General features: G+C 38.4%; 1 protein-coding gene across 1 annotated transcript; it reads right to left on the bottom strand.

Annotated features, from left to right (window-relative positions):
- Positions 1 to 2,782: 2,782 nt before the first annotated feature.
- On the bottom strand, positions 2,783 to 16,458 carry LOC139934722 (uncharacterized). Its single transcript, XM_071929098.1, has 13 exons — positions 16,185 to 16,458; positions 14,838 to 15,233; positions 13,830 to 14,117; positions 12,769 to 12,959; positions 10,383 to 10,583; positions 9,032 to 9,177; positions 7,991 to 8,133; positions 7,435 to 7,623; positions 6,222 to 6,380; positions 5,609 to 5,721; positions 4,939 to 5,027; positions 4,112 to 4,305; positions 2,783 to 3,726 (listed from the first exon to the last, which is right to left on the bottom strand). The coding sequence occupies exons 1-12, from the start codon at positions 16,347 to 16,349 to the stop codon at positions 4,130 to 4,132; spliced, it is 2,256 nt and encodes a 751-aa protein (XP_071785199.1). The 5' UTR covers positions 16,350 to 16,458; the 3' UTR covers positions 2,783 to 3,726; positions 4,112 to 4,129.
- Between the last annotated feature and the right edge of the window lie 769 nt (positions 16,459 to 17,227).

Raw genomic sequence — 17,227 nt, 5'->3', positions numbered from 1 at the left:
CCGGTACTGGAAAAAAAATACCGAAAATACCCGAAAGTAGGTAAAACACGCCCATTATGGTAATTGGCTCATCTGTCCCGAAAAAAAAAAAAAAAAAAAAAAAAAAAAACGCGGCCCGGGGAAAGAACCACTATAATAACCAAAAGAAAGGGTAACACAAGGTGCCATGTGTTTTCTTTTGCTGGAACCGCGATTTTGTTTGCAGTTCTGGCAAAACAACTAAGCAAACAAACAAACAAAACATTGTTGCATGCAATAGCATCTCAGCAACTATGAACATTTTGGTCTCAAGAAAAAATACCCTTGTTGACTATACCCCCCCCCCCCCCAAATAAAGACATTTTAGGGAAAATGAAGACCGCTAACCTAGGGCTCCTCATAGCACCATGATCCGGAGGTCGTTGGTTCAAATCTCGCCGAGGTAAATAATTGGTCTTTGTTCAACCCCAAATTAATAAAATTACTTTTTGCAAACTTCTTACCAACCAAAAGGACCTATAGATTAAAACTGCAAAAAAAAAAATGATCTGACATTTCGGTACAAATTTGTAAAATAAAATATAGTAAAAGAATCGTATTGAGTATCTCTTCTGTCTTTTTTCCCTTACAATTTCAAACCTGTTTTATGCAAGTATTGACATAAATATTAATCACACACAATGAAAACATTATCAGTTCAATCGTTAATACTTTTATTGCCATCAAAGTTTAAAAAAAGGTTTTTAAACAACAACTCTCTTAAAAATAACTCTCTTAACAATCTCTATAAAAATACATGTTAACACTCAAAACAGGTTGATGAAAGAGAATATTACTAATTGGAGGTACTAATTATTGTACTTAACAAAACAGATCAAACCAATTTGTAGACTTTGAATATTATTAGCTGAGACTTGAAGGCCTGTTTATGCTTCGTTTTTGAAAGGGCAAGGGCACCAAGGCATTTCGGTACAGGGGACCCTATGAGGAAAATTGTAAAATTCTACTGGAGCATTTTTTAAATCAATGATGGCTCCAAGGCTAAAGGGCATGGAGACAATCGCCCTCGTTGCCCCCGTAAAGTATCAGGCGTGGTCTTAGCAGGTAAACTGATCACAAAAACCAGTAAATGCTCAGAACTGCATAAATCTTGAATATCATTCTGAATGTCTACTACCATCTTGTGTTCAGAAGTCTCCCACTGAGAAAATTGTGTCATTTGTAGAGTTTATTGAGACCCCTGCCCTAAAGAAGGTCAAAGGTAAAACAGCACAAACTTTTTGGGGGAGAAATTTCAACATTATAGCACCTTTAATCAGTTAAGTAAAACATTAATTGTATTGTTCATGACAAAGTTAAAGGAACACGTTGCCTTGGATCGGTCGAGTTGGTCTTTGAAAAGCGTTTGTAACCGTTTTTCATAAAATGCATATGGGTAGAAAGATGTTGTAAAAGTAGAATACAATGATCCACACAAACATACCTCAAAATTGCGTGGTTTTCCTTTTACCTCGTCGACTAACACGTCGGCCATTTATGGGGGTCAAAATTTTGACTCCCATAAATGGCCGACCGTGTTGGTTCGCACAGTAGAAGGAAAACCATGCAATTTCGAGGCAAACTTGTGTGGATCATTGTATTCTACTTTTAAAACGTCTTTCCAACCATATGCATTATATAAAAAACGGTTACAAACGCTTTTGTTTTGACCAACTCGTCCGATCCAAGGCAACGTGTTCCTTTAACATGGAAGAACTGTGCAAAGAACCCAATATCAGAGACAACAATAACAAAACCACTCTAAAATGATGATACATATCACTTTTCTAAAATTACCGTGGCCCAATTTTAAAAGCCGGTAAGCACAGAAATTTGCTGAGCATGAAATTTATTCCTTGATAAAAATAGGACTACCAACCAAATTTCCATTTGTTGCATATTGCTTGATACTGGTATTCAGCTGTTGTTTGCTTATCCTGAAAATCACACGAAAATTTGGTTGGTAATCATGTTTTTATCAAGGAAGAAATTTCATGCTGAGCAAATTTGTGTGCTTACCGGCTTTATGAAATGGGCCCCGTGTGTCAGACAAACATTCCACTATAGCTCTCAAGTGAACACCACCGCACCAGACTGCAGTATGTCGTCAGTACATGCGAGTAAACATAACACTTGAATATTGACACATTAGGACCCGAGTACCGAGATTCTTAGCATAAGAGTGAAGGGTTGTTGTTCTGCTTACCTTAAAACGGTTACTAGCCAAAATAGTGTCTAGTCTTACATACCATTTACAACTGGTTTCTTGCTCATTTTTGCTTAGCAGTAAATCATTAAGCATTATGTTTCCTGCTTAAAGCCATTAGACCCTTTCGGTACAGAAAAAAAAAAAAAAAAAAAAGTTCACATATTTACAAATAACTTACAAGATTTACAGAATGTAGTGGTGAAAGACATCCCTTGAAATATTATTCCATGAAATGCTTTACTTTTTGAGAAAACAGTAAAACAATATCGATTCTCGTTAGCGAGAATTATGGATTTATTTTAAACACATGTCATGGACACGGAGAAACGCGCGGATACACGGGTGGGTTTTCCCGCTATTTTCTCCAGACTCCGATAAATTTTCACAGGTTTGTTATTTGATATAGAAGTTGTGATACACAAAGTGTGGGCTTTGGACAATAGTGTTTACCGAAAGGGTCCAATGGCTTTAAGTTGCTATTTGAAAGTGTGGGTCATTTTCTAAGCCTCCATGTTTACTTTTCTATAAATTTTCTTAAAACCTTAAATTTTAAAAACACAGAACAGTATAAAAAGTCTTAGTAGAAAAGTTTATGACAAATAGATGGACAAAACAGCATACAATCATTTTGTTATTAATTATTATTGTTCAAGTTAAAGTTTGGCATTTCTGAAAATTACAACATTCATGTATTTAAACTTGAATTTAAACATTAAGGCTCTTTTCAAAACCACTTTTATCGGCTTTAAGTTCAGCTGTGTCACTTAATTTAAAATGTGCACTTTAGGTAAAGACAGAGCAAAAAGCCGTCATTTCGAAGGGGGCTTAAAAGACAACTCCACTTTACCTCAACATTTTGGGCGGTCAGGTCGATACCTCAGAAGTAATGGTTGAAAAAGGAGGTGGCAGTGTTCCCTAGATGTATTTTAGTTTTTATTGCAATTGTTTGTATCTAATAATATTAATTAAATTTATTCATGAGAGATTTTGAGATAATCCAAAGAAATCACTTCCTGGCATGTGCACCTTTATAGATAGATTCACATGGCAAGTTCCAACACCAACTGGCATCCCCCAAAACAGTCCCATTACAAGCGCTTTCCAAAATTGAGTTTCTTCCACAAAAAAACCCTCTAAAACGTGGCTTTATTTTGAACAGATGGCTTCGCAAAGTTTGCCAATCAACTGATGGCAAAATTAGAGACCTTAAATTAAACTCTTTAGAACTCTAGGTGGCAGCAGACTGACCAGGTAAATTTCTATTGTTTATGTAGTTCTTAGCATGCGCACATTAATGAGAAAAATGGATCTACCCTGCATGGCCATGTCTGAATTGTTGGCTACAGCTAGGCCTACAGCTAGATTTCCGAGACGAGATGCGATGAGGTATAGGACATCCTTAGCAGCATCCTTAGAAACAGCCGTAGCCGTAGCTATAGACACCAATTGGGATAAGCCCAAGTCTGCTGCCACCAAAAACCCCAATTCACTCTTTAAAGGAACACGTTGCCTTGGATTGGACGAGTTGGTCAAAACAAAAGCGTTTGTAACCGTTTTTTATAAAATGCATATGGTTGGAAAGATGTTGTAAAAGTAGAATACAATGATCCACACAAGTTTGCCTCGAAATTGCGTGGTTTTCCTTCTACTGTGCGAACTAACATGGTCGGCCATTTATGGGAGTCAAAATTTTGACCCCCATAAATGGCCGACGTGTTAGTCGACAAGGTAAAAGGAAAACCACGCAATTTCGAGGCATGTTTGTGTGGATCATTGTATTCTACTTTTACAACATCTTTCTACCCATATGCATTTTATAAAAAACGGTTACAAACGCTTTTCAAAGACCAACTCGACCGGTCCAAGGCAACGTGTTCCTTTAAGATCGTCCATGGTCTATCTTCAACTCTGACCTTTGTCGTATTTACTTTCCCTGAGTAGTTGGCGTAGTCTCTCGTTGACCTGCACCATGTCTTTGGTTTTGTTGATCTTGAGGTATTGATCTTTGCGTACCTTCACCTGGGTAACCCACTCTGGCAGAGTCTCCACCATCAAAGCTACATGCTTCTCACATTGAGCTGTGTGTAATTCATAAAAAAAACACAGTTTTACTTAAAGTTATTACAGTTATTCTCGATATCGAGAATTGATAAATGTTTTAATGATTTCTCAAAAAGTAAAGCATTTCATGGAATAATATTTCAAGGGAAGTCTATCAACATTACCTTCTGTAAACCCTGTAAGTTATTTGTAAATCTGTGAACTTTTAATTGTTGTTCTGTTCAGAAAGTGTCCAATACCTTTTGTAAAATGACACCAACAATGGACTCGCGGTCAAGACACTTTTTTTTTTTTTGGGGGGGGGGGGGGGGGTTCTTCCGATGCTGCGTTCTAAAGCTGCAAGTCCCATGTGTTGTGCAATGCACGCAAACATATCCCAGCACACTTATCAAAAAGAGAAGGGGTTCCCCTGGTGTTCCTGGTTTGATTGGACAAATATTGTACGACAGCACTTTACAAACTATTATATGGTGCTAAATAAGGAAATGGTCAAATACATGAATTTGTCAAAAGCGTAGCACCACAATACCTTGCAGGAAAATACTGAATGTTGAAGTGCCTTGAGTGTCACTGAGTAACGAATATGAGCACTTCATAGCCAGCCCCTATTATTATTATTTTATTCAAGTATCTTGCTCTAAACCTTTTACCTTTTGATAATGCTGATTGATAGCTCTCTGTTAGTTTCTGTACAGCAGACTCCACTGGTATGGCCGCCTTCTTCTCAGCAATAAAATATCTGGTTTTATTCCGTCAAGGAAAAAACAAACACCACTCATCATTACTGATGACAAAAAAAAAGAAAGTTTCTTTAAAGTCACATGACCAATGGAGTGTTTACTTTTTTCTTAATTACTCCACAAGCTGACTAGAATAAAGAACTTACTTGGTAGAGAGCAGTTGGCCCAAATTCATGGCTTTGCTTACTGCCAAATTCTGCGCGTACAATCCCCATTCTACGCTGACATTCTGTGTTAGCTGTGTAAGTGTTGTAACGCGAGTACCCATGTGCACAAGCCCGAATTCCCAACTAACCTGTGAAATACGCTTGCCGTGAGCACAGAATTCTCTGCTTCCGCAAACGCAGATTCGTTGCTTATGTTAAGCAGAGCCCTGAAATTAGGTCATGGAGAGCTTTTGAAAGAAACGGCCCCCTTTGAAGTAACGTAATTTTAGGGAAAGAAGTTATTTTTCACCTTAACAATTGAACCTGAGAACAGGGATCAGAACATAGCAAAGAAATTTATTTCAATCAGTATTTTCTGCTAAACAGCTTTATGAAACTAGGTCTTAGTGTGCGACAAAGGCAGAAAAGGATACACTCTGAGAATGCGACATAACTCAGGAAGACGTTCCAGCATGGAGATTCTCTCTTGGTCAGCTGGGTTACGGGTCATCATAGCGGTCAAGTTCATGGCTTCTTTGGCTCGAATCTACAATACACAATAAATTTCATTCAGGAAGGTTAAATGCTACTGTAAACTTGCAGGTTTACCAAACAGTTATTGCCACGCTACAATGAAATATATGCATCAATACTAGGGACAGTTTATCCATTCTGATTGGTCAAGAGATCAAGTGGCCATTATTAAACATGCGATATAAACACAGTGGGGAGTATTTAAACATGGCTTGAAGAAATTGAGTATAAAAAGACAATTTTTTTTTAAAATAGAGAGGTTTTTATAAGTTGGAATTAAAGAGTGGTGACTGAAGCCATGTTCTTATTTCTGCGAATGCGATACAAGTTTTGACGTCATGACGCCGTTTTTAATGGGAATGTTTTGCGGAAGTTGAGCACATTTCAACCGATGTCAATTATTCATTGCAAAGTTGAGATGTAAAAATAAGTAGCGAGTTGCAGGAAGAATGAACCAGGCTTAAGTCTATGTTGGCCGTTTAAAAACTTGCAGTGAATAGACTGATGACTTACTCTATCTAGTAATGATTGGTTAACACCGCTAACTGCCGACGTCTTGGTTTCATTCTTGACTGGTTGCTTGGAACTACTTATCTCTTCCACTTTGGGCTTCTCTTTCTCTGCTTTTAATAACGCTGAGTTTTTGGCGACGACTTCCAGCGCTTTAGCTACCTGTGGAAATTAATAATAAGAGAAATTGGAACAAAAAAAAGAAAAAAACACAGGACTAAAACTATGTACTTCAACGGAAGGACCAGCCACAAAGACCTTTGGACCAAGTGAAAAACATTCACCTCCGGTAGATTGATTGCCACTCAATGGGGACATTTGGTCAGGGGTCAATTTCACAAAGAGTTACGACTAGTTCAACTTAGGACAAGTCCTACGAGATATACAATTTGCGTGGATAGCCCTAAGTTAGGGCGAGTAACTGGTCTCGAGTAACTCGAGATAAGATAGTCCTAACTCTTTGAGAAATCCACCCCAAAAAAAAAAATGATGAAGAAATTTCAGCTTTAGGTGTTGGAGGAAAACACCAGAGAATTAAAACCTATGCAGTCAAGTAGACACTGAAAAACCAATCGACATAGCGTGCCCCCAGTGGGATTTGCACCGATACTTTGTGGAAGTCTGCAGTGTCAGTGTGTTGGAGGGTCAATTAATGACACAATTAATAAAACAAATTATCTTCAAGTACGTGCTAATCCTCCAATCAGATTGGCAGAATGGAGTAGTCATAAAAACCTATATTGCACGGCTAATATCACTACCATGCGTATTGTGTGTTCTATGTCACGCGCCAAGTTTGCTTGAAGGTTAATACGCTATGACACGTGCGCTCGTGGAAATACAGAAAATATAGCGCGTCTGCGTCCCATATCCAACTCAGCCTTCGATCTCGTTGGATACGGAACGCAGATGCGCTATATTTTTCTGTATTCCACTCGCGCTTGTGTGATAACTTAAAATAGCACAAGTATTGATGAAAATTTGCATCTGGGATAAAGAATATTAATTTTGGTTTAACCAATATACTGATGTGTGTTAGCACTGTATACCATGTAGACTGGATACCTTCCTGAGCTCTGTGAAAACAAAATTACAGACATAACGCAAGGCTGAGATTCAAACCTCTAGCTACTGGGCTATCTCGGTGGTCTTATTGGTAGGACACTGCTCTACAATTGCAAAGGTCGTCGATTTGAATTGCATTGTCACGACTTACTCTTGGGTTAATGACGACCCTAGCTTTGTCAAGGACATCTTTAGCTGTGTTGTACGTCTTGACTGCAGGGGGTCGAGGTAAATCGGCAGACTCTACCTCGGCAATCTGATCAAGAGGGAACTTGGGATGCCATCGGGTCAGCTTGTCGTTCGGAACGCTGAGGGGTCGGTCCAACTTTGACAGAAATTCCTGAAAGTTGTAAAAGAGAGAACAAACATATTTGTCATTCTTATTCTTAAGGTGATCCACCTGCTGCCGCTTCCTAGGTAGTATCGATAACTTGGGTGTATTCCCTGGTCTCAAGACAGCTAACAGTTACATGGCTTCTGACTGGCACACCTGAACAAAGATATTGACTAGAAGGAAGACTGCCAACACAAGGCTGGATAGCTCACTTTGTACAAGGTCGTTGGTTCACGTCCCACTCCAGTCAAGTTTTCTTTGATCAACCAAAAACTACCAATTCTTCTTTCAACTCTCAATTGCATACCGTAAGCATTGAGGAAAACTCAACTTCGGACAGTTAAATTTGAATCTTCAAGGAAAACAGACTTACACTGTGATGCTCCTTGACTATGTCCAGTAGATTGTTATGAAATATAGTGCGTCTAGCGATCAACAACGAGGGGGTAAACCTGCTCATGAGTTTACATGTAGAGCTGTTCTTGGTTGGTGCTGATGGCTCACTGCTGTCTGAACCTGTAGGTAAAGCAAGACATATTCCAGACAGGGATATTTAATTGAAAAGATCACCGATGATAGATGCTACTGTATGACGGTATATCGCCAGGACTGATGCTTTGTTTCTCTTAAAGGCAGTGGACACTATTGGTAATTACTCAAAATAATTATTGGCATACAACTTTACTTGGTAATGAGTAATAGGGAGAGGTTGATAGTATAAAACATTGTGAGAAACGGCTCCCTCTGAAGTGACATAGTTTTCAAGAAAGAAGTATTTTTCCACGAATTTGATTTTGAGACCTCAAGTTTAGAAGTTGAGGTCTCGAAATCAACCATCTAAAAGCACACAACTTCGTGTGACTAGGGTGTGTTTTTCTTTCATTATTATCTCGCAACTTTTTGACGACCGATTAAGCTCAAATTTTCACAGGTTTTTTAGTTTATGTATATGTTGAGATACACCAAGTGAGTAGACTGGTCTTTGACAATAACCAATAGTGTCCAGTGTCTTTAAGGGCAAATAGGTCTTCCAAAAGAATATCAAGGTTCTCAAGTATCGATACGTGTGAATTGCGTCCTAAGTGGTAACAAATACTTGATTAATAACAAGTTGAAATCATTGGACGTACTTTGTTTCAGAATAACCAAACTTTCAGCTCGTTCTTGATTGATTAGCCGAGACTTAGATTTTCTTGCTTGGTACGTGTTTCCCTCCACCTTCTAGATTGTTGTCAGAGGAATATCAATTTCTACCTTCAGCTCTCAAGTAATGTCACTCTCTTGGGTTGTTTTCAAAATAAAGCCCCCCCCTTTTTTTTATAATAATAGGAATAAAACAATATTTAATTTTTTTTAATAAGTAATTGTTCAAATTTTACACTTGTTGATAAGATAAACTCAGTTCCATACATACCAGCAGACGTCTGGACCCCTGATCCAGTATTTGTCTCAATAATCAACTCCATCGTTTTATCTTTGGGACCTTTTGATTCTCGCTTCATGAAGTAGGCGGTGGGGTAAACTGTCTTGATCTGACCAACGTTTCGCAACTCAAATGTCCTGTAGAATATCAAGAGACACAGACTCGAAATATTAGTTATTAAACTCAAAAAAATATGCAACTCAAAAGTATCTCGGAGAGCTGATGGTTTAAACCCAAGTGAACAAAGAAGCCCTTCTCACACGGCAAAAATGTAGCCAGGGTCCCTTTGCTACGAAATTTACGAGCATAGATTGTTTATTTGTTATCACCATGTGTGACTTATTTTGTGAGCTTTAACACTGCAAAGTAAAAAAAAACTAACAACCTGTGTGCTCCATGAGAGCGAAGATCAAGTTGGTAACCCTGATCACCTTGATGAGGCAAGATAGCACCAACAATCGAATGCGCTGTATGGGCAACGCAACTTTACCCAGATCGTCGCTCAACAAACAAGGGTTCCCTTTCACGATGATGCGGCGCACGTCCTTGGTAAAAACTTCCGCTAGTTAACATGTTGTCGTAATTCTGGACCTCCGACAAAATGTACGATGTTGAACGAGATTTTACAAAGGACCCTGGACACTCTAAATATTGTTGTTCTTTCACACGAGGTACCTTTTGGTAAAATTTTACAACCATGCTACAATTTAGCAAGGGGCCCTTGCTAAATTACTCTAGTGTGAATGGGGCTTAATAAAGTAGAATGGAGAAACCAAGTATGTACCCTTTGAGTGTTTGGACTATATACTTTTGAACATTTTGAAATAAAGCACCCCAAATATCTTTTTTGTATTTCGTTTGATTTATTTTGTGACTTGTAATTGTTTGTGATTGCCCGCAGGCAAAGTAAACCTTTGGTGTCGAGATTTGATTTTGAGACCTCAAGTTTAGAATTTGAGGTCTCGAAATCATGCATCTGAAAGCACATAAGTTCGTGTGACAAGGGTGTTTTTTCTTTCATTATAATCTTGCAAGTTCGACGACCGATTGAGCTTAAATTTTCACAGGTTTGTTATTTCATGCATATGTTGAGATACAACAACTGTTAAGGCTAGTCTTTGAAAATTACCACTAGTGTCCACTGCCTGTAGATAATGAATGTAGATACATGATACAATAAAACCAACCTGTGAAAATTTCATTTCAAAAGGTTGTTGTGTTTGTGAAAAATTACTAAAAATCTCGGTTTTTTCCTTCTTTCTTTTTAGTAGTAACCGAGACATTATGCGTAGCTTCTTGTCCTGCTACACGAGGGAAACTGATCGTCAAAGTATAAACTAACCTGCGGCACATTTCCTGAACAGCTTGTTTGAGTTTAGGGAAGGAACAAGTCTCGGAGCGATTATGAAGCATACTGACGACAGTATCCATGCTGCGGAACATCTCCTCCAGAATCCTATACTTGAAGGGTAAGGTCAGGGTATCTGGTGAAGACTTGATCAGTGAACTGTACTTCTGGTACGCCGGCATGAATGTCTCATCCCTTTGTCCAAAATAAAAAAAGATTCTGTTAAGCTCATCCGTGCATTTAAAGGAAATTGTTAATGTTTGGGACATCATACACTCAAAAGGCGGCTATTCAGGGGTTGCCCTTAACTTTTTTTTCAACTGGCCAGCAGGACCAGTTGGCTTGATTTTTCACTGGTCCGCCAGGTTTTTGACTGGTCCGTCAATTTTTTAATAATTTTTTCTAAACTAATAGTATACTGTTGTATACCAACTGCTCGATTTCCGATCGTCGCTATTTCAAAACTCAACATAAATTGCAACGTCAACTTGACTGCACTGGAAGTTATACTTTATTTATGTGTACCAAGTTATTGTGTTCGTAAGGGGCTCATTAATTAGAGAGTATTTTTTCTTGAAAAATGGAATAACAATAATATTATTAAAATTAATTTAAAAACAGGTCAAATTATTTGTCAGAGCAAATTGGAAAATTTAATATGATCTTTATTTAGGTAGTTTTCTTTTTAGTCCACGGTTTATTGTGAGCACTCGACATTGAAGTATTCCGAGTAAGAAGAACTTTTTGTTATGAAAACAAATTATAGTGTTTTACTAAACAAACAAAAAACCCTTTAAAGCCGACTGTTAAAATCATTAACTTTTTATGTATTGCCTTCAAGTCTATGTATTAACATTGCCTTTTATTGTAGTTTTAATAAGTATTCATAAACATAATACATCTACCGAAGTTCCCAAAATCTTCTCATTTTCGTCCAGAAAAAGTAAACCCCCAACATAAAGTAGAAACATAGTAGTTGCAACATCCATGAAGCGGCCATATGAGTTTTACGGTATTTTGTTTTTCAATTATGTGTATGAAATGGTCGGTGCTGGTGTCTGTTTTGTGAACAAAATTTTCATTTAAAAAACGTTTTTAAAAGCAGCAAAAACAACCGCGCCTTTGTTAAACACACTGTTGCATTCTACCCAAGTCCTCCTTGAAATCAACCTGCAAAAAACTCCAAACAACCGCGCATTAGGTGACCAATAAACCCATACCCATGGAGCAATAAACTAGATCGCCCACCAATCACCCCGCAAAAAAAAAGCCCCAAATATCAACAAAATTAAACAAAATCAGGACGGAAGAACCTTACTTAACACAATTAAATACTCCGTTTCGCTCATACAGAGTATTCTAACTTGGTAGTTTTTGTTGAATGGAGCCTCATCACCGTCTCGTTTTTCGTAAACATGCTAGACTCTTATTCCCACACTGAAATCTGCTCCGTTGACGACATTGCTGCTGACAGAATGTGTTTTGCTTTGTGGTCTTTTGTCAAGGCGATTGAAGCTAGTTTTGTAAGCTATCGCGCACTTTCACCAATAGAGGGCGTCTATTCTCACGCTATCGAATATTCTGAAACGCCCTCTAGCGTTCAATGTTTCTTACACTAATTGCCACACGTGAACTATACGAAGACTACAAGCCTTTGCGTTGCATGATGGGAATTTGCGCTGTGTATGCGTGATCGTCGGAAGTTTGCTAGCGTTCAGCGGCACTTCGAGTGATTTTTTTATGTTTTATCCAAATCTTGAGTGAATGTTTTTACGTTTTATTCGAGCCTGAAAATAGTTTTAAAAATAGTCATAGTTCTGTAGTACCTCTGCCGATATTTTTGACTGGTCAGCCGGACCAGTTGGCAAAGTGTTTCAGCTGGTCCGCCGCGATTTCTACTGGCATTTGGCCAGCGGACCAGCGTTAAGGTCGAACGCTGGGTATTTAGCTACTCCTGGGAGCAACCTTGGGGAATGACAGCCAGCCCATTCACTTAGATCTACCCCGGCAAATTGGAAAACACAAGGGAAAGCTACATGTACCATTGCTCCGGAGTAGGGGGTTAGCGGTAAAATCCTGTTTCTTTTTTTAAAGATGCAACCAGAACCTAGTGGAAAGGGGAGCTAGACGGGGACAGTAAATTTTTCTGTAAAAAGTTATTCTTGTACTTTATTGACCAATTTCACCTGACGTCATCGTCAGAATAATCTTGGATGCGCCATTTTGGTGGTCACTGTCAACGTGTGTTATTCAGTGAAGTGCGCATTTTTAGGTGACGCGACGTTTACACGTATGCCTATTGACCACCAACATGGTGAGCATCAGTCGCAGTGTGTGATGCGCGTGCGAGGGGTCAATACTATTTTATTGTTTCTCTTACATTTTCTCACTGCTGGCTTCTTTTGCCTTTTTGCTGCTGCTTTTTGCGAGACTGGTGGAATCCTTTGTAGCTTTCTGCTGGAGTTTGGACTGATCTACAAACTGCTTGACTTTACTTAATCGAGCTTGAAGATCGCTCAGCTTGCATGTCTTTGACAGTTGCTCTCTCATCTCTGCTGGTGACAACTTTTTCTGCTCAGGATAAAAGGAAAACAAGTTGGATTTGAAACTTTGCTCAGTGGAAGTATAACTAGGAGAGGTTTGCGGTGGCAATGTGTAAACCTCTTTTGAGTAGTGTTGGTTCCGAAGGGAACCAGTGGTTGACAACTTAAAGGAACACGTTGCCTTGGATCGGTCGCGTTGGTCTTTGAAAAGCGTTTGTAACCATTTTTTTTTTATAAAATGCATATGGGTGGAAAGATGTTGTAAAACTAGAATACAAAATCCGCACAAACATGCCTCGAAATTGCGCTGTTTTCCTTTTACCTCGTCGACTAACACGGTCGGCCATTTATGGGAGTCAAATTGTTGACTCCCATAAATGGCCGACCGTGGTAGTTCGCACAGTAAAGGTAAAAGGAAAACCACGCAAATTCGAGGCAATCTTGTGTGGATCATTGTATTCTACTTTTAAAACGTCTTGCCAACCATATGCATTTTATTAAAAAGGGTTACAAACGCTTTTTATAGACCAACACGTCCGATCCAAGGCACCGTGTTCCTTTAATGTTTTCAATCAGTATGCTCCAATTTTAAAAGTATGCTCCGATTGTCTTCAGATCTTGTGCTCTTGAATCAACTCTGACCTTTCTGCTGAAGACTGTCAGAGCAAACTGATTGAAACGTTGAGTTGTCAACTTACGAGTTCTTTCCAAACCAACACTGCTCAAAAGAGATTTGCACATAAGAAAAAACGAGCAATGCCAAATTTACAATGATTTTGGTCTTTTTGAGGCCATTCTTTAATAACTACATGTATACAACTTTCAGTGGGCTTAATTCTTATTCTTTTCAGGCAAGGGGCGGGGGGCTGTCAGTCTTCTGAATAAACAACTAACTTACTTTAATTTTGCCACCATCGTTGCACAGACTGCTTCCGGCTGATGCCGAGGGTATCTGCAGGACATCTTTGACTGCTCCTCTGATGCGGCTACTCACCCTAGCAGTCGACGTACTTCCGTTAACTGTCGACGACGAGACAGATTGAGAAGACTTCTCAATGAAGCTTTGAAGCTTTCCAGAGTCAAGTGAAGACGAGGTCGAGCTGGAGAGTTCTTGGACGTTGGTAAACTCAGAGGTTGATTTGTTTGACTTTGACGGTTTCTGGGATTCGCATTGATCACCAGGGCTCTAGTTTGAAAGAATTAAAGTTGACTTTTAAGATTTGAACTTTTGCATGGTGGGAGTATAATTTAGGTGCTCGAAGCTTGCGATAGTTTGTAAATCTTTTTTGAGTAGTGTTGGTTTTAAAAGGAACTGGTGGTTGACAACTCAGCGACTCGATCAGTACGCTCCGATTGTCTTCAGCTGGTTTGAAAACTAACTTAATGAAAAAATGTCATCATCTCATCGTAATAACCAGTGAATACTCAATTTGAATAGCACAGTCAAGATTCAGTGTTTTCATAATATGCTTTTAGACTGCAACCTCCAGATCAGCAAAAGACCGGTTAACCTTGTGCCGGACATTTCATTCAGAATTGTCTATTGGCGTTTGTCATCCCTAAGTAACAAATAAAATCAACTTTTGAAGTACTGTAGTCTGCGGGATTTAAACTGAGAACTCACCCAAGACCGAAAAAGAAAATGGATAATACTTTTCAAAGCTTTGACTAACTTGTAAATGGCTTATGTTCTAAAAGAATAATGTTCCACCCAACTTGTCAATATCCTACAACTATAGCTGAGTGTTACACGTTTACGTTTACATTGGTTTACTCAACAGGATCCACAAGTTTGGACGTAAAAGCTAAGGATGGTTGATTGGTGCTCAAGCAGTAGGAATACGTGCCTTCAGGATAACAAAGGGGCCTGAAGAAAAAAGTGCAGGTGGAACGGATCAATAAATACCTTGGTATTGAGGCACTCCAGCAGTGACGACTCTAGACTTTTCTTAACCGACTTTCTGCCCCGAGCTGCCGATACTCCTTTCCTCTCAGCATGAACTCTCCTTCTAGAGGCGCTCGATGGGGTCTCTGTGATCGTCTGGTCACTGGACTCTGCCACCGTGTCTGTGCTTCCAATCCTGCATCTTTTCTTCTGACTAGGAGCTGTGTCGCCAGACTGTTGGGGGCGCTTAGTTGGAGTTGACGGGGGAGAGAGCCGAACAGCGGGCGGACTCTTGGATACAATCTGTACATGTTTGTCCAGTGGACCCTTTGCTTTTCTAGACGGCCTCACACTTGTTGTGCGACTTATTCTCTTGGATTTAGCTGTTGCCGTTGGCGTGGAGAGAGTGAACTTTTCCTGTAACAAAAATAAAAAAATGAAAAACATAGTTTGAGATAAAAATCCTATTTGTGGTAATATTGGTAGTCGGAGAAGTTTACAATGCAATCCACCTTTAGTCTTGAATAACTTTTGTTTTTCAACCCAGATTTCTAAGGATGACTTTCAAGCATGGCCATCAAAAACAAGACGATGGGATTTCAAAAAGTAATTTATCTACTTGAGTCTACTTTATGAAACAAACCTACATGTATTCGTTAGTATAGATTGCATGCAGTTAAAAAAAAGTCTTAAGACTACCATGCATCTTAAATGTATTCAGTTTCTAAAATTTTAAAAAGAATAATATCAAATTAAAAATTTAATAAGATTTAACCAAAATAAAATAAGCTTAACATAATTGAGATTGAGATTCTTAATCTTCAGAGGGCAATCTGAGGATTGATACTAAATTACACTCAACTCACTCACGACGACGCAGAAGACAACGTTGACATTTCGTATTAATTTGATTGGCGTTGGATTGGACTTCCTGGATTTTGGAAAGATTTCCGGATCCTGCAATCACCTTTTCACTCAATTTTACCGAAAGGAATATCTCATAACCTGTGAGAAAGTGCTACAAGATACTTATTGTTCATAATCCCTTTTAAAAACAAACAAAAAAGTGGTGGCAGAAGATGAAAGTGTTTCCAAACTTTCCGTATCCAGATCCTGCCGCCACTTTTCACTCATTTTGTTTTGGTTAAAAAATGAATAGGCCGTTCTTCATAATCTTAGTCTTAATTTGAGTAAATTACTATTACATACAATTTTAATTTCTTATGAATGAAAAAGTGGTGGCAATAGTGGAAGATATCGGAAACTATTCCTGTATCTGTATCGGCATGCAAAAGTGTGGCCATTATTGTCAGATTGTTGTGTTTTGTACGTCATGTACACGTACGTGTATATAATAAGTAACATTACCTTCAATTTGAGTGTCTCTTCATCCACGACAGCACACGACGACGACGTAGAAAATAAAGATTCACCTTCCTCTTGAGTTGCACTCAGAAGAACTTTACGTCTTTTCGACGGCTGTGTACTGTCGATTCGTTTTCTTCGAGTAAAATAGCTCGTCAATTCCGCCATGTTAGTTCAAAAATAGGTGCAAAATACTTCAGAGATTTAAGAAATTCAGTTTTCGTGGCACAGTGTGACATTGGCGCGTGTACAGGTCACATGTTGGTTGGATTCGTCGATACTACAAAATAGGGGTGTTTAAAGTGCAACTTTTAGATAAAAATGTATTTTGACAACGTTGTTCCCTATACAGCTGCTTAAATATTGTGTTAAAGAATTTAAATACAACTGTTTTATTAGTAAATGTTAATTAAATTGTAAAACAGTAATTATTCCACTTGCTATGAAAAAGCTTTATTCCCATTCTTCATCTTTCATGAATGAATAGCGCTGAGTGGACTTTAAAAAATAGCTATTTATTTATGTAGCAAATTTGAAAGGGAATTAAAACATAATATAATTTTTTTTTAAATGTCAAACAACACTGAAGTATGTCAAAATAAAATATTTGTACATTTTTAACATTTTATACATAATTAATTTTTATTTCTGATTTAAAGGTATTCTCTACCTAAAGATTGACGACTCATACCCATTGAAAGCTGTTCACACTTGCACGTGTGTTACGGAGATAATATTCACATATATCAATGTGAACGAGTGAGGGCGCCAGCAGTCGATCATAGAGGAGGGATAAACGGACTTACGTTTGGGAATTGTCAAAGACCAGTCTTCTCACTTGGTGTATCCCAACATAAGCATAAAAAACAAACCTGTTAAAATTTGAGTTACATTGGTATTCTAAGTTGCGAGAAAATTACGAGAGAAAAACACCCTTGTTGGACGAATTTTGTTTGCTCACAGATAGGAATAAAAGACTTCTGGCTAGAAGTCTCTAGTTATTTCAGTAAGAAGTTACCTCTTTCTCAAAATCTATGCTACTTCAG

Source organism: Asterias amurensis, chromosome 3, assembly GCF_032118995.1.
Source record: "Asterias amurensis chromosome 3, ASM3211899v1".
NCBI classification, from domain to species: domain Eukaryota; kingdom Metazoa; phylum Echinodermata; class Asteroidea; order Forcipulatida; family Asteriidae; genus Asterias; species Asterias amurensis.
The sequence above is the reverse complement of the archived record's forward strand: the minus strand, read 5'-3'. Positions and strand labels throughout refer to the sequence as shown.

Bases quoted from the DNA above. Each gene is read 5' to 3' on its own strand.
- LOC139934722 (XM_071929098.1), bottom strand. From the start codon at position 16,349: ATGGCGGAATTGACGAGCTATTTTACTCGAAGAAAACGAATCGACAGT. The intron at 7,624-7,990 runs GTAAGTCTGTTT...TACAACTTTCAG, and splicing joins TAGTCAAGGAGCATCACAGT to GAATTTCTGTCAAAGTTGGA. The intron at 5,028-5,608 runs GTATCCTTTTCT...GAATAAAACCAG, and splicing joins TTATGTCGCATTCTCAGAGT to ATATTTTATTGCTGAGAAGA.